General features: G+C 36.8%; 1 protein-coding gene across 1 annotated transcript in view; it reads right to left on the minus strand.

Moving 5' to 3' along the window:
* PDE7A (phosphodiesterase 7A) overlaps positions 1–19,543 on the minus strand; it is a gene marked incomplete at its 5' end in the record, with an annotated part of 71,967 nt that extends 52,424 nt beyond the window's left edge. Inside the window, 3 exon segments of the mRNA NM_001134151.1 lie at positions 10,185–10,268; positions 13,252–13,312; positions 19,371–19,543. Of these exon segments, the coding sequence (NP_001127623.1) occupies positions 10,185–10,268; positions 13,252–13,312; positions 19,371–19,430 (205 nt within the window).
* Between the last annotated feature and the right edge of the window lie 1,363 nt (positions 19,544–20,906).

The raw sequence follows: 20,906 nt of genomic DNA on the forward strand, positions 1-20,906 counted from the left end.
TACCAAACTGCCCTCTAAAAAGTCTGTAACAATTTGAACTTCTTCCACCAGCTCCTTAGCTGATTGCCTAGGTTTCTAAATTTGATAGGAATTTGTTTAGATGTGAGGTTTAGCATTGTTTCTTGTGTTTAATGTGTTTCTGTGCTCAACTGATTTTCTTCTTTTGCCTCTTCATACCCTTTCAGAAAAGACTCGTAAAAGTCAGAACCTGCTGGATAAGAAGGCCTATGGCAAATCCTACTGAAGATAAATTTATAGGCCTTAAGAGAATAAGGACTATGACAAAAACAATCCAAACCACAATAATTCATGGTAGGAAATATTGTGGCGTCTACATAATAAAATGGTTGAGGTCCTTCTTGTTAATTTTGAGGCCTATAATTGCTCCTTAACTGGTCAGGTATCTTGGATGTCAGCTGGCTCACAGGAGAATGTATCTTCATAATGTAAACCCAAACGTTGCTTATAATAAACTGTACATATAAAAAATCTTAAAAGAAAAGTTCAATATTGCAATATAGATGTCTAATTTCTAGGTAAATTTAGTAAACAGAATATGTTCAACATGGAAAAAATCATACTCCAGAAGTAAGTTAAAAATATTTCAACATCTAAAAAAAAATTCAGCAGCACCCACAGATATAGCACATAGAAGAAATAAAAAAATTATAAATAGTTTTAATAAATAACAGTAATATCATATGTCTTTAACCTGTTGATATCGATCTCCCTCTATATTTTAAGCTCTCTCTCTCTTTAAAAAGACCTGACCCTGGGTAAAGGGTAGAGGATGGATCAAAGAACAGATAATCCTGGCTGGGCGCATGCAGTGGCTCACGCATGTAATCCCAGCACTTTGGGAGGCCAGGGCGGGCGGATCACCTGAGGTCAAGAGTTCGAGACCAGCCTGGCCAACATGGTGAAACCCCATCTCTACTAAAAATACAAAAGTTAGCCAGGCGTGGTGGTGGGTGCCCGTAATCCCAGCTACTTGGGAGGCTGAGGCAGGAGAATCGCTTGAACCTGGAAGGTGGAGGCTGCAGTGAGCCAAGATTGAAAGATTGAGCCACTGCACTCCAGCCTGGGCGACAGATCGAGACTCCGAGACTCCATCTCGAAGAAGAAGAAGAAGAAGAAGAAGAAGAAGAAGAAGAAGAAGAAGAAGAAAGAAGGAGGCGGAGGAGGAGGAGGAGGCGGAGGCGGAGGCGGAGGCGGAGGAGGAGGAGGAGGAGGAGGAGGAGAAGAAGCAGCAGAAGCAGAAGCAGCAGAAGCAGAAGCAGCAGAAGCAGAAGCAGAAGCAGCAGCAGAAGAAGAAGCAGAAGAAGCAGCAGCAGAAGAAGAAGCAGAAGAAGCAGCAGCAGCAGAAGAAGAAGCAGAAGAAGCAGCAGCAGCAGAAGCAGAAGAAGCAGAAGAAGAAGAAGAAGCAGAAGAAGAAGAAGAAGCAGCAGCAGAAGAAGCAGCAGAAGCCGCAGAAGCAGAAGAAGCAGCAGAAGAAGAAGCAGCAGAAGCAGCAGAAGAAGCAGAAGAAGCAGCAGAAGAAGCAGAAGCAGAAGAAGCAGAAGAAGCAGAAGCAGCAGCAGAAGAAGAAGCAGAAGAAGCAGCAGAAGAAGCAGAAGAAGCAGAAGAAGAAGCAGAAGAAGCAGCAGAATAAGAAGCAGAAGAAGAAGAAGAAGCAGAAGCAGCAGAAGCAGAAGCAGCAGAAGCAGAAGCAGAAGCAGCAGAAGCAGAAGAAGCAGAAGCAGCAGAAGCAGAAGAAGCAGAAGCAGAAGCAGCAGAAGCAGAAGCAGCAGAAGCAGAAGCAGCAGAAGCAGTAGCAGCAGCAGCAGAAGCAGCAGAAGCAGCAGAAGCAGAAGAAACAGAAGCAGAAGCAGCAGCAGCAGCAGCAGCAGCAGCGGAAGCGGAAGCGGAAGCAGCGGAAGCGGAAGCGGAAGCGGAAGAGGAAGAAGAGAAGAAGAAGAGAGGAAGAGGAAGGAAGAAGAAGAAGAGGAAGAAGGAAGAAGAAGAAGAAGGAAGAAGGAAGAAGAGGAAGAGGAAGACGAAGAAGACGAAGAAGAAGACGAAGAAGACGAAGAAGACGAAGATGAAGAAGACGAAGAAGAAGACAAAGAAGAAGACGAAGAAGACGAAGAAGAAGACGAAGAAGACGAAGACGAAGAAGACGAAGACGAAGACGACGACGACGACGACGACGAAGACGACGACGACGAAGACGAAGACGACGACGACGAAGACGACGACAACGACGAAGACGATGAAGACGAAGACGACGAAGAAGAAGACGAAGACGAAGACGAAGACGAAGATGAAGAAGAAGAAGAAGAAGAAGAAGAAGAAGAAGAAGAAGAGAAATATCCTGAAAGTAGGGGATAAATGGTTAGTTAGGAGAATTCCAGAATAACCTCAGACAGTGGTGATAAACGACTGGTTCAAGGAGAATAAGAGATAACGAGGCAGAAAAGAGATGAATAGAATAGGCTATGTAAGCATACAAAAACCCAAAGAATTTAATGAGACTGGATTTAAGCAATGAAAGAACAGAAAGAGACAACAATTTTACAACAGGGAAATTAACAGTGAGTTTAGGGTAAAAGTAAACAGGTGCACAAAATAAGTGGGTTGAGGAGCTGTAAGCAGAGAACATTCTAGCTTTAATGAATTTAATACACATATCCAGAATTTTGCAATCAGAACACCTAGGAACTATTTTTATTTCAGCATGCATGTAAATTTTTGTATCATTAGGGAAAATAGTCTTATTTTTAATTCTATACAAGGTAGAGGGCACATTAGTCTTTCAAAGCTTCAGTACCTCTGAAGGTTTAAACACATCCTGCAAGGTTGCTTTAGTGTTTGTATCTTTGCCAAGTCTGAGATTATAGGAAGTGAATGGGTTTGTGGCATAAATCACAAATTCCTAATCCAAGGAACTTCATAGGGAAGAAGAGGGGTAAAAAAGGACAACTTTGCCTCCAGGTAAATAAACTCCTGATATCTTCAACTCTACTGCAAGGGAGAAACGAAATACCCCACAAGGAAGAAATCTTAAGATTCATAATTGGAAAGAAAAGAAGGATAATCCTCCTGGTCATTAAGTCCAAGGCAGCTCAACTTTACTGTGCATAAACTCAAGCTTAGGGTTAAACTGGCCAGGTGCGGTGGCTCATGCCTGTAATCCCAGCACTTTGGGAGGCCAAGGCAGGCAGATCACTTGAGGTCAGGAGTTCAAGACCAGCCTGACCAGTATGGTGAAACCCTATCTCTACTAAAAATACAAAAAAAAATAAGCCAGGTGTGGTGGCACGCACCTGTAATGCCAGCTACTTGGGAGGCTGAGGTGGGAGAATCACTTGAACCTGGGAGATGGAGGCTGCAGTGAGCTGAGATCGTGCCACTGCACTCCAGCCTGGGCGACAGAGTGAGACTCTGTCTCAAAAAAAAAAAAAAATTAAGAAAAAGTTTTGTAAGCTAACTCCTGCAGAGAACAAGTTCAGGCTAATGTTTAGGACAATCAAAGGAGTCAGTGGAAGAAGGGAAGGCCTGAAGATGACCAACAGATTTTAGTCATAGCGGGAGCATGTGCTCATTTCTCTGATTAGATCACATTTCACAAAACACACTAGATTACAATTTCAAAAAGAACTCCAAGCTGTGTGATAAGCAGAACCTATTATAAGCAGCAAAGAATAATGCATTTTTCTCTATTAAAAAAACCCCTCTAAATTATATTACCATGGTGGCTTAAAGAGACATCATATTCTTGTTTTGTAATAACTACAGGACCAATTCTATAGCAAGAGTCCATTTTCAACTACAACTTACACATTTGTCACCTTTTAGGAACAGCATGATGAGATCGAGAGGATAACCTGCTGCTCTTAACACTGAGCTGCCTCCAATGTTCTAAATACCATACTACAAAGCTTCCACATCACTGGATCAGGATATAAGCATAGATACCAAAACCTCAAGCCCGGTTCTGCTTCATATTAATTTGAACCATTTTTTTGTCATTAAGTTTCATTTATTATCCAATTTGACCTTCTTTATCTCTTAAAAGGAACATTTAACCCATTTATCTTTATTATTAACATTGATATGTTTGGTCTTCCCTGTCTTGTCTTTTAGATTTATTTTATTTGCTCCTGGTTTCCTAGTGATTTAGATAGTACATATCCTATTTTAATTTCATTAGAGATACTTCTAACAATCTAATCATTTTTAATGTCCCTCCCCCACCAAAACATCCCATTATGCCCCCTATTTAAAACTTCTAACAGTTATATTTTTCAAATTCTCTTATTTCACTAAATTCAGTGAATGTTAGGGGGTAGGCTGGAGACTCCAAATACAATTGTACTTTTCTTTATACAAATATCAATATTTAGACTTAACTCTTTTACTGATTTCCTTACCCACAGCCAATCCTTATTTATTGCAACATCAAAACATATTTTTACTTAAACTTTCCAACGAGCAATACATTCACATGAGTCAAAATTCAAAAGGTCTACAACTAAGTTTCTTTCCCCTCCCATCTCCTCAAGCCACCCAGTTTCCATCCTGGAAGCAACCAATGTTACCAGTTTCTGCTACATTATTGCAGAAAAACTATGTATTGAATCATCCTTGCTTCCTTTTCTAAAACAACCCCACTATCGCTGAAGTATTACTCTTTCATGCTGTTGGAAATCCTTATTCTAATAAATATTTTTAAAAGATTTTTTGTACTGACATTTATAGTGAGAATATTATACTTATAAAAAGTTATATTTGCTTTATAAAATTACTCTGAATGGTTCCCTCTTTATAATCTGAAAGTTTAAAGAGTTTTGAAACTAATCATCAATCTTTTAAAGATCTTAAATAATTTGCCTATAAAATTCTCCGGCCCTCAGGCTTTTAGAGGGATAACTCTTACACAACTTTCTCTAACATATTGGTTCTCAGGAGTCTTTCACACTCTTAAAAATTATTGACAACCCAAATAACTTTAACTTTATATGGGTTATAGCTATCAATATTTACCACAGAAATTAAGTATTTACCATAGAAATTAAATTTTTAATATTTAAATATTTAGTTAATTTAAAAATATATAAAACAAAATTTATTTGAAAATATTTAATGGCTAAATATCGTTTAAATTTATTTAAAAAATGTATTACTATAAACCCATAACATCTTAACATAAATAATTTTTATTAAAAATAACTATATTTTCCAAAACAAAGAAAAATGTAATGAGAAACGTCCGGCTGTTTCTCATATCTGCTAATACACTGAATTTACTGAGACATCACACATCATGCAGCCTTGGAAAACTCCACTGTATCCTTGAGAGAGAATAAAAGCAAAAAAGGCAAATAACATCTTAGTATTACTATGAAAATAGTTTTAACCTCACAGACCCCCAAAAGGGTCTTGAGGATCCCAGACTGCACTGTAAGTACTGCTGGATTAATGTATGTTTTCTACATTCAGTTCTGATAAACTGTAATTTTTAAGAAAATTTTCTGGATCATACAAGTGTTCAAATATATTTTTGGGGTCAAGCAAAATAGTCCCTTTCGATTCTTGTATTTGCTCTTTACCTATGGTGTTTTCCCCTCTTATTTTTTGAGTATGCACGTTAGCTCCATTCAATCTCTAAGTTAGCTAGCAACTTATCTGTTTTACTGCAAACAACCAGCTCTTAGTTACAGAGTTCTACTTTTATTTTAGTTTACTAGTTCATTGATTGCTGTTTTTTATCTTTAACAACTACTTTATCTTTTCTTAGGTGTATTTTGATATTATTTTTCTAACTTCTTGAGTTGGACTACTTAGTTGACTTATTTCATTCTTTCTCATTTATGAATGTAAGTATTTTTTAAGGCTATGAATTTTCCTGTAAGCACTGCATTAGCTGAATTTCATAGATTTTCCTATATAGTCTTTAATTATCACGTTTTTATGGTCTACCTCTTTGACCCAAGAAGTACTTATTTCAGAATTTGAAAAATTTCCAGGTGGCCAGGCCTTTTTGTTTTCTTGCTTTGCTATTAATTTCTAGTATCAGTGATCCTACGTCCTCTGTCAGTTGCCTCTCTTATTTCTTCCCTTTTCTTTGAGACAAAGTCTCGCTCTATAGCCCAGGCTGGAGTGAAGTGGTGTGATCTTGGCTAACTGTAACCTCTGCCTCCCAGGTTCAAGCGATTCTCCTGCCTCAGCCTCCGGAGTGGCTGGGATTACAGGCACGCACCACTGCACCTGGCTAATTTTTACTATTTTTAGTAGAGATGGAGTTTCACCATGTTGGCCAGGCTGGTCTTAAACTCCTGACCTCAGGTGATCCACCTGCCTTGGCCTTCCAAAGTGCTAGATTACGGGCGTGAGCCACCATGCCCGGCCTCTTCCCTTTTCTTTGCAACAAAAGTCTCTGAAAGAGTTGTTTATACTTGCTATATCTAATTCACATCTTTCTGTTCTCTCTTAAATTTACTTTAATTTCAGGCTTCCCCTACACCATGTCCACATTGCTAAATCAATGTTATTGATTTAGCATTCCTCATCTTACCTGAATTATCAGCATAATTTGGCAAAATTAATCAACCAAAATTTGATTTTTTTAATGCATGGTGTGAACATGGTCCAAGATTCACTTGATTTAGTGAAATTGCTATTTCTACCCATTGCATTATTTATCTTCTACCTACTGCATTACCACACTTGTCACAAATCAAATATCCATATATGTGTGGGTTATTTCTGGATTCTACAGTATGCCTTTATTCTATTTGCCAGTCCTTGAATTAACATCACCTTGACTTAATTATTATTGTTTATAATAAGTTTGATAGCTATGAGATGTAAACTCCGTAATTTCGTTCTTCTTCTTCCTAATTGTCTTGGCTATTCTTGGAGCTGGGATTTTTCACTGTGATTTCACTAAACCTATACAGTTCAATTTAGGAAAGAAGAAAAACTGACATCTTTAAATACTGAATCCTCCAATCCATAAACAACAGTATATATACTTCTATTTAAGTTATCTTTAATTTTTCTATGTAATGACTTACAGTTTTCTATGTAGAGTTATACATATCTTTAGTTAGATTTATCCCTACATATTTGATGTTTCTTGATGCAAATTCAAATTATATATTATGTTAATTTTGTCACTGTTACTTTACAGAAATACCACTACGTACTGACTTTGTATCCAGGAAAACTGCTAAATTCACTTACTAATCCTAACAATTTTCTAAGTACATAACTATGTCATCCATAAAAATGATACTTTTTCTTTTCTAGTCCTTATACTTCTCATTTTTTTTCTTGCATTATTATACTGGCTAGAACCTCTGAAACAATACTGAATAGGAAAGATGATGAAAGATATTCTTGATTTCTCATCGCAGAAAGAATGTTTTAATATTGCACCATTAAATATGATGTTTGCTATGCGTTTTGTAGCCAATGTTTCAGACTGTTTAAGTTTTTCTCTGTTCCTAGCTTGCTCAGAATTATAAGAAAGAACAAATACTGAATTTTATCAAATGCTTTTCTTTTTTTTTTTTTTGAGACAGAGTTTTGTTCTTGTTGCCCAGACTGGAGTGCAATGCGATCCTGGCTAACCGCAACCTCTGCCTCTTGGGTTCAAGCGATTCTCCTGCCTCAGCCTCCCAAGTAGCTGGGATTACAAGCATGCACCACCACGCCTGGCTAATTTCGTATTTTTAGTAGAGACGGGGTTTCTCTATGTTGGTCAGGCTGGTCTCGAACTCCCGACCTCAGATGATCTGCCCGCCTCAGCCTCCCAAAGTGCTGGGATTACAAGCGTGAGCCACAACTTTTCTCCTTTATTTTATTAATATAGTGAATTACACTGATTGATTTTTCACTGTTAAACCAACCTTATATTCCCGGAAAAATACTAATTGGGTCAAAATATATTAATTCTCCCTTTGTGTTATAGATATAATTTGATAATATGTTATTTAGGATGTTTCCTCTACATTCATGAGCGATTTGGCTGTTATTTTTTGTTCTTTCCACATCCTTGTCATGTTGTAGTATCAAGATTACATGCTAGCCTTACGTAACAAATTGTGAAGTGTGTCCTTTTCAGAGTTTGTGGATGACATTTTTAGTTTGACAGTTTATTTTTTTCTAGCACATCAGAGCTATTTTTCCTTTGTCTTCTACCTTTTGTTTCTGTGGAAAATGAAACAATCTGTTTCTGGCAATCTCCTAATTGCTCCTTTGAAAATAATATTCCACTACCCCTCATTACTTTTAATTCTTTGTCTTTGATTTTGGTTTTCATAGTTATACTCTGGTACACTTAGGTGTGATTTTCTTTTAATGTTACTCTGCTTGAGATTTATAATACTTCCTGAATCTGTCTCTTAATGTCTTTTACCAACTTCTAGAGATTTCTCAGCCATTGCTTCTTTAAAGACTGCTCCTGCTACATTTTTCCCTCTCCTCTCCTTCTAGGACCTTAATTACTTTTTCAAAACATTTTGTGCCAGATTACAGATGGGAGATTAAAAAGGTTTTGACCTTGTATCCCTTTGACAACCAGGGTTGGGAGAGGGCTGTGTCTTCCCTCCATGACCCTGAGCAAGCTGTGTGACACGGCTCATCAACAGAATATGGAAATGTGATGTTATGCCAGGGTCTGGGCCCAGATCTTCAGACACTATGAGTCCTCACACTTCCTTTCTTGAAATGCTTGCTCTGGGAGAAAGTAGCTGCCATGTAATTAGTCCAACTACCCTAAGACTTCCCTGAGACTGCCATTAATGGAGAGAGAAAAATGTTGGCACCACACCTAAGAGTACAGAAGCCATCTTGAAGGTTCCAGCCCTGGAAGATGACATGAGATGGACCAAGGCCCTGGACATAAGGCTCCAGTGTCACTACCCAGCCATTTTTAAGCTGTCTGAACCATTCCAATCAAAGACCAAGACACTGTAGAGCACAGGCAAGCCAAACTTGATATACCCTGACTGAATTCCTGATTCTCGGAATCATAAGCATCAAAAATAGTGGTTGTTTTATGCCAATAAGTTTTGGGGTCATTTGTTACTGGGAGAGGTAATCTTCCTCCGAGGCCCCGAGTGTCCCTACACATTCTTACTGATGTCTCAAGAATACCAAGCCCTGACTACTCTTTGCCTAGGACATATCCCAGGGCTCTGTTTGCAGCTTGCAAACTTAAGGGATGAGTAACATCTCTGTCCTGCAGGTGGCGAGAAACATGAGTCACAGATCACCTTAATGTATTCAGTGAGTGAGATATTTCAAAGTTGGGATTTATTTCTAAGGCATAGCACTTTAGGATTCCAACCAAAGCCTGAATGGTTTACCAGCACCAACCTTCCAGGCTTGCTGGGCTCTAAACACTTGTTTTTGTTTCTCTATCCCTAAGTGTCCATAAAAAGCTCTGCTCATCTTCTAATCCACCTTTCCCAGAATTAGTACATGCTATTAAGAAGAAAAGTAGCCTGAAGTTCTGGACTTATCTCTCTGCCTCAATAGCATGCAGACACATTTGAATACATACATGTCTTTTACATTTTGAATAGTTTTTCTCATTTTTTAGAGCATCAATCCAAATTACTTTAGCTAACATTACTGAAAGTGGAACTCCTCCAGAAACAGATTTAATACGTTTAATATTTAAGGCGTTTAGAAGTTCTGTTTTTTCCCCTTTCCCTCCAGTACAGGCCAAATCCACAAAGAATGCTTGTTTTTGAAATAGGCATTCTACCAAGCATCTTTAAAGGTGATATACATTTTCAAATAAACCTAAAAGATAACACTTTGTTAAACTACTGAAATACCTTTATAAAATATCATTTGCACAAAAACATTTCAGTTGAAGTAGCGAAGACTAATCATTTGGAATAAAACAACTTTAAAAAAATATCTTTTTAAAGAAAAAAAGTAATAAATTAGAGGAGAAAAGAAAAGCTATACCAACTTTCATATTTTAGTATCTTCCGCTTCTAATTGTCTCTAAGTATTTACTAAGATTACCTAGAAATAGTGTCATTTACATGACCCAGGTTTTAAAAACATTCCAAACATAATAGAGTTTTTTTTCTGGTATTCTTTTTCCTTTGGAAAACTATGTAATTTATTACAATTTGTAGTGAAAATCCGAGAGAAACATCATGTCTACAAACACTTACAGTGGAAAATACGAAAATCAATATATGGGTGAGAACCTCTTCTTTCTGATTCAAATCCTGCTCGGCTCCTTACACGTACATCTCCTGGACAGAATCAAGAATAAAACATAAGTTTAGAAGGTTGTCATTTGGGAAGAAGCTTCCATATGCAACAAAGGTCCGTGTGGTATCATATTCATATGTAACAGCCCACTGATGATATATGTGGAACAGGTAGTTAAGAGCTGATTTATTCAAAAGGGTTCACAAAATCTCAGTAATGAATTGTAAGGCTGAATGAGGAGGATTTTTTTTAAATCTGCCCCTACAATAATTATTATAATCTATATTTTAATAAGTTAGCCTTCTGAAAGAGGATTCAAGTGTATGATAAGATGACCTAATACATTATTCACATGGGCAACATTTTTTTTTTAAAAAAAAAAAAGGCCATTGGGAAGCAATATCTGTTTTACAGGAGGTTGAAAATCCTCAGCACAAAACTTTAGAAAGCTGCAGAAAGAAGCAACATATTTATTAAGAACCGACTCTGTGCCTAGCACTATACTATGGGCTAAAAGGGATATGAAAAATGGAAAATACATTACTTATTTTCAAGCAGTTTACAATTTCATAAATGTGTAAAAACTTAAAACGTTGAAGACTTTGTTTTAAAGTCAATCTGATTAATCACTCTTTTTCTCATTGACAGTGGGTACATCCAAGGCCTTTAGCTGAGTCTTAAACTTTGGTCTTTGCAAGCTCAATGTCATTCCTACATGTGCCCACATTACTTCCAGATTTATTTTTCTATACAGCAACATAACCATAGCAACCATGTTCTAGACACTCTTTTTTGTGTTTTACAGGCATTATTTTATTTTCTTCTCTCATCAACCCTCAGAGATAGGAATCTTAATCCTCATTTTACAGATTCAAAAACTTGACTTTGAGAAGTTAAATAGCATGCTGCATGCCACAAAGCTAGTACAAAGGGTAAGTCAGGATTTAAACCCAGCTCCATGGGTTCCAAAGACAGTACTTTTCTCACTACACTTTTACAGCCTCCAAGTTCATAACCTTTAAATCTTCAGCCTCTATCCCTTTGCTCTTGCAATTTGGCTTGCCTAGAGGGCACTCCTGCTTACTCTGTTTCTCTCAGTAGGACCATGACTTCCTCCAAGGCTCACTTCATCGACTATAATTCCATCCCACAATGACTAGTCACCTGTCCTGTGGCCATTCCTTCATGATGCAACAAATGTTAACATGTCAAGCACTGGAAATATAGCAGTGAGCAAAATACGTAAAGTCCCTGTCACTGTCCTCATGAAGCTTATCTTTTTTGTGTAATGACACAAATAATAAATACCAAATTTCAGTCTATGGGAGATCATGAGTTACACGGAGAAAACTAAAGGTAAGAGGAATAGCGAGACAGGAGCAGGGGAGGGTGACTCATTAGTGCAGTCAGAGAAGGCCTCACTGAAAAGGAGGCATCTGGGCAGGGACCTAAAGGAAGCGAGGCAGTGAGCCAGGGAGGAAAAGCCAGCGTAAAACTCCCCAAGACAGAAGCATGCTTGGCACAGTCAATGGCAAGCCAAGAAGCTGGAGTGGCAGGAGCAAGGTGAGTGAGGGGAACTGGTAGGGGTGGGGTGGAGAGGCAGTGGGGTCAGATCATGCTGGACCTTTGCGGCCATCAGAGACTTCTGAACAGAGGAGTCAGATGATTATGTCTGAAAAGGTTCACTCTAGGTGTGATGAGAACAGAGTCAGGGAACACAGGTAGATGACAGGGCCTCCAGTTAAGGAGTAAGTAATAAATGTGGTGGTAACAGCATTGGTGTGGTGAGATTTGGGTGTATTTAAAGGTATCAACCAGTAGGATCTGCTGATGAATTCAATATGGAGTGTGTAAGAAATAGGAAGTAAAAAAATGACTCTGAGGTTTCTGACTTGATGACAGGAAGAGTGGAGTTATATTTACTGAGATGGCAAAAGACTGCAGAACAGACAGACACGGGGAACACAAATGTTTTGTTTTAGACATGTTAAGTTTGAGATATCCATAACATTTACATGGAGATGTTCTACACAGTTAAAGAAAATATGAATCCAAAGCTCTGTCTTAAGGACAGCGGAATCCTGAACATGTTTGTTAGAGAAAGATGGAGACAGCAAGGAGAAAAAGGCTGCGCATTCGTGGGGGAAAAATATGTACTGGAGTAGAAAAGAACTGAGGCAGGTAAGATACACAAGATAAAATAAAGAGGACAAAAAGGAATAGGAGTTACAATAAAACTCTGGGGAACATTTCAGCTTAAAAGTATGAAAAGGAATTAGTGAAGGTGGCAAAGAAGAAAACAAAAGTAGGTGAAGAATAAGGATGGATCAGTATCATACAGTTGAGGGAGGAATTCTGAGCTGAGGAGGAGTCGTGGGAGAGACTTCTAACAAAAAATGAATAAATTTGCCTGTTGGAATCTTAATATGCCTGTTTAATAAAATGAGTTAAAGTGCAAGGATGAAGGAGACATGGATGAAGACAGAAATCTGGCACAGAGAAAAAGAGAAAAAGAAAATTAGACATATATATGCACATATCTAAATTCATTTTACCTTGCAGAATTGACTAATATATAAAAAATTTAAGCACCAGAACTAGAAGTCAAATGGTCTTCCTTACCAGCCAACTGAGAACAAAATACATCTAGTGACAGGACTATCTGAGCAGGTGTTTCACGGCCTCACCTTTGTCCATGCTGGCATTCATCTATTTGGTATTTAGCCACTCTACAAATCTAAGACTATTTTCTATGAAGAATGTTCAAGATGCAATTTGAAACTGTGTACTAATGACAGTGTCCCAGTTATTAGGCCAAAGATTTCTCAATTACCTATAACTCTAAAATGCCTCTCTTTATTCACATCACATTCAATATTGGTTTCCAGACTCTAAACTCCATGAATAGGTTATTTCTACTACAAACAGTGATGAAAAGCTACCTAATGAAAGATACCTCAAACTCAAATAACAACAGATAATAACAAAATTAACTGATATTGGTATAAAATAAATAATGCTTACCTAGCATACGAATATATAATGCAGTCTGATCAGAACTGTCATAGGAAATAGCTCCACGCCTCTAGAAAAAAAATACACATTATAATACATGACAATTAAATATGATATAAAATTCAACTCAACAAACATGTATTCATCATTTATTATTTGTGAAGCGCTGTGCAAGAGAAGTTGGATATACAAAATGAAATTAGATATAGTACCTGTTCTTGAAATCTCTGGGGTATGGGGACGACAAATAATTGTAACACAGTATGGTTAAGAACTACCATAAAAATGGATACAAAGAGAGACACATGCAGCCTCTCTTCGGAAATTTAATCTGTTTGAGTAAGTCAGTAAAGGTTTTGGGGTGACATCTGTGTTGACTCAAAAGGGATCGACGGGAGTTGCCAAATATTAATAGAAAAGAAAGGAAAGGACAATCCACTGGCTTTCCTGCTGCATCTCTTTAGTCCCCATTCCATGCTTCACATAAAAGCAAAAGTAAGCACTTCAGCTCCTGCTCAAAATCCTCCAAAGGCTCTCCATCACACTTGGGGCTCCCCAAACGTTACTTTCGAGAGTCCTCTGTGACCTGCCTACCTCTATGCCCTCTTGTACTGTGGCCTCCCCCACTGCTAGGAGACAGCCAAGCCGGCCTCCTGGCTTTTCCGCATCTACACCAAATATACAGCCTTTCCAAGTGCTGTTCCCTCATGCTGGATCATTGCTTCACTGTTCCCTTCTTACCATGCAGCTTCTAGACAAAGCATCATCTCTTCAGAAAGGGATTCCCTGACTACCAAATCTACAGCCACCTAGAAGCCACCCCCTTCCACAGCTCCCTACCTCAGTCCTCTGTGTAGCTGCAGCTGAAGTTGTCTTGTCTGCGTGTTACTAAAAGCTCCACAAGAGCAGAAATTTTGTCTATCTTAGTCATCACTGCATCCCTGGTCTCTAAAACAGGACCTATTATTTAGTAAGTTCTAAATAAAAATTTGGTAAATGACTAAATGGACTTATTGCAAATTAATAATAACTGATAAATAAATTGATGAATAAATTAGTGACTAACAGAATGGATATAAATAAGGATAGATTTAAAAATGAGGAAGATAAAATTGATCAAACCAGAGCTTAGACATAGAATCTAAGCTCTGTGGAGGCAAGGTTTTCAGTCACTGCTATATTCCCAGATCTAGGATAAATCCCAACATTTAGAACAGTACCTAGCATGTCAAAAGTGATCAGTAAAATCAGTTGAATTAACAAGCAAAAAAAATAAAGTTTATGTAGTAATAGGCCATGCATGGTGGCACACACCTGTAATCCCAGATACTTGGGAGGCTGAGGCAGGAGGATCCCTTGAGCCTAGGAGTTGGAGGCTGCAGTGACCTATGATGGCACCACTGCACTTCAGCTTGAGAGACAAAGTCAGACTCTGTCTCAAAAAAAAGGGGCGGGAGGGGGAATGGACTAGCACCATGGGATATTAACAAAGTAGTGTGACATTGCAAAGAAATAGAGAAAATAATCAATAGAGACTCTAGAAGCAAATCCAAGAGTGATTCTGCATATGATAAATACAGGACTTAGAATCTGTGGAGAAAATATTGATTTTTAATAAATAATGTTAGATTAAGTGGTGCTATCTAGAAAAACATAAAGCTATATTATTACCTTCCTGCTCCAAAATATATTACACATGGAACAATGATTCAAATGTTAAAAATTAAAGCATGAAAGTATTAAAAGAAAACAGGACTGTATTTTAAAAAGTCTTAAATAGGAAGGCCTTTCTAACTATCCTATAAAAATCCCTAAGTCATGAAACACTGACAAATTTGGCCACTTAAAAGTTAAATTATGATGGTAAAAGATATCACAAACAAAGTAAAGGATAAACTTCAAACCCAGAAAAGTGAGTTCAACTGATATGACAAATGGCTAATTTTCCTCTACTATCCCCCCACCAAAAAAAAAAAAATTTTAAGTGTCTTACAGATCAATTACAAAAAGACTAAAAAGCTGTAGAAAAATAGGTAGGACATAAATATACTATTCACAAGGGTAAAAAAAAAAATACAAAAAAATGCTTGACTTCATTAACAAAAGAAATACATATTAAAGCAATGAGACTGTATTTTTACATATCAGATTAATGATCATCTTCCCTCACAAAACTCTGGCATGGGATTTACAACTCTTCAACTTATACCTACAAATCTCAAAAAAAAAAATCACATTTTTTACAATTATTATATTGAAAATTTACTGAAAGCCCTCACTTGGATTTAGTGTGCAAAAGAACTACCCAAAACATTAAGTTATTATATCCTTAATGCTTATCTTTTAAGAGAAAAATATCAATTAAAATCTTACATGATTTCACAAGTTCTTAAAAAAACACAGTTCATGAAATGTAAGAGGAACAAAAATTTCAAACAAAGATAAAATTCTATCACCACCGGGTGTCTCCAAGGAGGCTGAGGGATATAGAGGTAGAAGAGGGGCTTTTCAATGTTTATCTTTGCACTTTTTGAGTCTTGCAGTGTGTGTAATTATCATATATTCACAAAATAAATAAAATTAAAATTGAAAAGTAAAATAAAAATCTACTACAAAGAAAAGCATGATCTTAAATCCCAAGGGACCAAACCATATAGACTACACTTCTGGCATTATGCTTAAAGTGTCTTCCACTAATAGAATATCCTAAGGAAGTCTCCTGCAGTGTTTCATGGTATTTACTCTGGAGCAAACAGCCACTGTTAAAAGGCACCACTCACAGCTACTGTGCAAATCCCCTCCCCAACATATTTAGCTTACTAGATTACAGGTCTATCCTCAATACCACCAATCTATGGGTAAACCTAGTAGCCTAGGAAGGGCGTATGTGGCAATAAATATTTCTATCAGCTAAAGCAAATTAATGAAACTGCAGATATTATGTAATAACTTGTCATGACCTATCAATTTGATAGTGTCCAGTAACAACTCAGATAAATAACTTGTTAAAATAAATTTTAAGGTGTTATCTCTAACAGTTCTCTTTAGGAGGGGAGCTGACATTATTATTATGATTTTTTTAATGTAGGAAGGGCATTTACTATAACAGTTGCTATTTAGAAAGGTAAAATATTTATCACTTCACACATTAAGGATTGTGAAAGACTGACCAATATTAGCTCTCTGTTAAATATCACAAAATAATATTAAGTCAAAAACTGGGTAATGCACATAGTCTAGATAACACCATGGCATACTAAACTTAACTAAGGTAATCATTTTAGCCTCATTTATAGAAGCACTAATTTAGATATTAAAATGGTAGGGTCTGTATTAATCTTAATTTATTAAGCAAAAAAGGCAGAGTTTAATTTTAAAATAGATACAAATTACATAGGTCTGTGCAAAATATCCAAGTTATTCTATTCATTATAAGGTACTAATTTAAGTAAGGCTAGTCTACAAATACTTAGCTTAAATGCTATACTGAATCACAAGACATAGCTTTTATGAAATAAATCCAAATGAGACCAAAACTGTTTTTAAAGAATGGACTTTAAAATATATATCTGAACCCATCAACAAATACATCCTGAGTGATAATTCATTCACCCACCCACTTAAGAATTAAAATTAAAATGAATATTAAGTTCTCTCACTAGGTAGAATAATCTAAAGTAGGTAGGTAGAATAATCTACAGTAACTCATTTTGGAAAAAACACTATAAATTATGAGTTCTAACAATAAAAATTTGACCTCCGTGTTAGAATCATGTTGTTTTAAAAATAATTATATCTACTTTTATATAAGACTGCTGCAAATGTAAAAAAGATTTCTTTAAAGATTCTCATTTTAAAAACCATATACTACTAGAATTTTCTTTTTAATAACAGTAAAACAAATTTCATCAAAATCCTGTGTCACACTGTCAGTCATAAAACTCTCAGAGCTATCACCCACATTCCCACCTCACTTCACCAGTGAATGGAAATAACTGAGAGGCTTCTACTCGTGACTTTTCTAATTTAGCCATCCTGGGAACAGCTTGTAAAGCAAACTAGTATAGGTCAAAACATGGGCGAGGCTGAGCTAATCAGAAACTGACAGCAGTAGCACAAACAAGTTAAACTGTAAAGCACCAAAGGACCCACTGCCTCACTAACAGGAGTTCTGAGTGCCCTGGTAAGACTCACCTTGAATTAGGGTGAATCATTCTTCCACAAAAGATTTGACTTGAAGGTAAATGATAAAAGGTGTAAAAGTTGTTCCCAATATTAGTTAATACATAACTTTTAAAGACAGACATGTTTTAAAACCCAGCAAAGATATTTTAAGTGTCACTGTTTTTATTTTGTTCCAAGTTTTCCACTAAATGATTTATTAGCAAAAGCAAGTGCATTTCCATTACATGGTAAGAGTAATAATATATTAACTAACACTTGCTGTGTTCCTTGTGCCAAAAAAATGTTCCAAGTGTTTTCACACAAAATCTCACTCAACCCACACAAGATCTCTATAAGGTAGGCTTTATTACTTCCATTTTGCAGATTCATAAACTGATGGTTAAAGGGCTTAAACACGGGAGCACTGAATAAAATTTTTGGCAACATTACCGAAAATATAATAATATAGCAAAAGATGAAGCTCAGCCAAAGTTGTGAAGTCAATCTCCTCTGACATAGCAAAATGAGCTTTTTCAGAGTAGTCATCTTACATATGCTAGAAAAACATGCTTGTACTTGAGTGGCTAAAGTATTCAAATATTGCACTGATCTACCAAACAGTATCCTTCCCATTCTTCTTCCTTTTTTCAACAGTTTTTAAAAAAATATTAGCATTGTTTTTGTTTAAAAACAATTTAATTTTTTGGTGGCAATTAAAAGAGTAAAGTCTAGAGGCCAGGTGCATTGTCTCACATCTCAGTTCTTCGGAAAGTTGAGGTAGGAGGATTGCTTGAGCCCAGGAGTTTGAGACCAGCCTGGGCAACATAGTAAGACCTCATCTCTACAGGGGAAAAAAAAAAAAAAAAAAAAAGTAAAGTCTCTGAAAACACCCACAAGACAACTAATGCATTATTAACATTAACTTGACCTTCATTCAATAACTTGGAAAGCCAATCCTTTAAAAACAAGAAAATAGCTGTCACTGCAACAAAATTAATTCTTAACTTTTAAAACACAAAGATTTTAAAATTTAAATACATTATTTTTCTTTAAGAGATTTCTTCAATCATATTCACCAAGAAAAGAAGACCAAGTTAAGGGATAATTATGCCTAAAATGTTATGTTTAAACGTGGACAATTACGTAGCAGGTATTAAAATCTTGCTTGAGAAAGAAAATTAACTTTATAGAAGCTTTGTTTCTAAGTGATAGCCTTAAAAATTCAGTTTCTCAATCTAGAAAGAAACAAAGCTGTGTGGTGGATGAAAGATATAATCATTTTTATAGAAGAATAGAAAAAAATAATTTCAAAGACTATAATTTTAAATATGTTTTACTTTAGTTTTAGACCCTTGTCCAGATGGCAAATGGCTAGCTAGCATTCTATCAAGAATTTCTCAAGCCTGACATTTAGAATTCAACTTCAAAAACAACATATATGTAATCCTACATTTATGTCATTATATTATAGCTAAGGCACGTATTTTAGCAGTAGCAAGACCTTAGGAGAAAACATGATAGACAGTGGTTTTTCGTTTTTAAAAAGTTTATAATTGTTTAGAAATCCTCAACATTATACTTTAAATACACAAGTGTTATTAAATTTTCTCCGAGAGAATGTTTAAAATATATACACCAAAAGTATAACTTAATTTTATAATCTTAAAAGTTAAACTTCTTTAGTCATAAAAACTTCTTTAAGGCAGTGATACTGAGGAATACTGCTTTGATACTGAGGAAAGATGCTATAAAAAGCCCTTAAGAAGAAATAATGTGGGATAAGAACAAAAACTACAAATAGTAAATTTAAGCCCTTTGGTCAACAGATGAAACTCACAGCTCTTTTAATCAGAGAATAAAAACTGAGGCAAAAGGAGGAGAAAATCATCGAGCTATTTAATTCCTATCAAATATGTAAACTAATAATGATGAATGTCACCATCCTAAAAATAAAGATGGCCTACCTTAGAGGTGATCCACTTGATAAGAACCAAGGCCAGACACCAGATCAATGTAATTCCCATTGGATCAATCAAAAGCCCGCTGCATAATCTCTCTCTTCTACTAGGGAGCAAGGAAAACTTCTTAGGAGTCTGATAAATAACCAGCTGTCCCGAGGCAAAATAGAGGGGACACTGACTGCCTTGGACCTCAAGCAGCTGCCTTCCAACAGTGATCACCTGACTCCTCTGGGAATGCACTACCCAGCCAGCCTTCTTACCCAGCGCATGCTTCATACCACAACCGCAGGGTTGGGGTAGAACTGCCTAAGTAATGTTGGAAGAGGGCAGGGAAAAGACTTTAGTGAGCGCTGACCTAACAGTCTAACAAAATGTAGGCAAAGGAGGCCTCAGGCCAGCCCCAAACACTTCTACAATCTTAGTACTAACAGAGTGCCTTAAAACAACCTTCAAAAAATGTGTGGCAGTACTAAAAATTTCTTCATTCTTTTCACATAGAACTGTTTCACAAGCACAGTGTCCTGTGACATTTTAAAATATTAATACATTTTATTCCATCTTTTCAATTTTTAATTGAAATTTGTTCAACTTTTTATTTCTTTTAGGGATAGAATTACTTTATGAATATTAGAGGCTGTCATATCATCTATGCTTCTTAACATTATAATTCACTCATTTTGGACTTACTGAAAAAAAGCTAGTCTAATAGTGCATCTTCAAATAATTAAGGACATATTATTTTCAAGCACTAACTGCAATCTAACTTATATTTTTGGTACAGATCTTGTTCTCGTGGCTGTAAGTGAGCTTTCTAATAACAAAGTATGCTTCTATTCATCCATCTTCATAACCGAGAGGCTGCAGATAATACTGCTGAGAAAACGCCTTTTGTGAAACTTTCATTCAAGTATTCAGCAAATATTTATTAAGCTGCTAATATGTACCAGGCTCTGCACCAGATGGCAGGGATATAAGCATCAAGTAAAAGCAGACAAGGTTCCTGCCCTTGTGGTGCTTGCAATTTAGTTGGAGTGTACATTAATCAAATTATGTAAATAAACACAAAATTGCAACTGTAACAAATGCATTGAAGCAGAAGTAGGAAACGCCAACAAACCTGAATCTGACCTAGTTAAGAGGTGAAGGACTTCTTCCAGAATCTCTGAAATGACCCTGAGATAAAGTGTGATGGTGCAAGAATTGTGAAGACAGAAGACAGATCGTGCAGACGAAGAACAGGCGTGAGGGCCAAAGGGTGAGACAAAACCAAGCCAAGCAAGTCTGAGAGACAGAAAGACCAGGGTGGCTCAAGTGCAGGGAGGAGGAGCCAGATGACGCTGCAGCCCTGGGGAGCAGAGGCCAGGCCATACGCGGGCCACCTGGGGGTGTCTTGCCTGAATTTCAATCTACTGAAGTACTGTAGCAGATTCTGCTTTTTAAAAAGACCACTTTGGTCAAGTATCGGGAGGTGGGGTAGGGGCTGGATGGGCAGTCAGGCCACCACTGCAGAGGTCCCGGAGAGAAGTGAAGATAGCTCGG

The sequence above is a fragment of the Pongo abelii genome, chromosome 7 (assembly GCF_028885655.2).
Source record: "Pongo abelii isolate AG06213 chromosome 7, NHGRI_mPonAbe1-v2.0_pri, whole genome shotgun sequence".
In the NCBI taxonomy this organism is placed as follows: Eukaryota; Metazoa; Chordata; class Mammalia; order Primates; family Hominidae; genus Pongo; species Pongo abelii.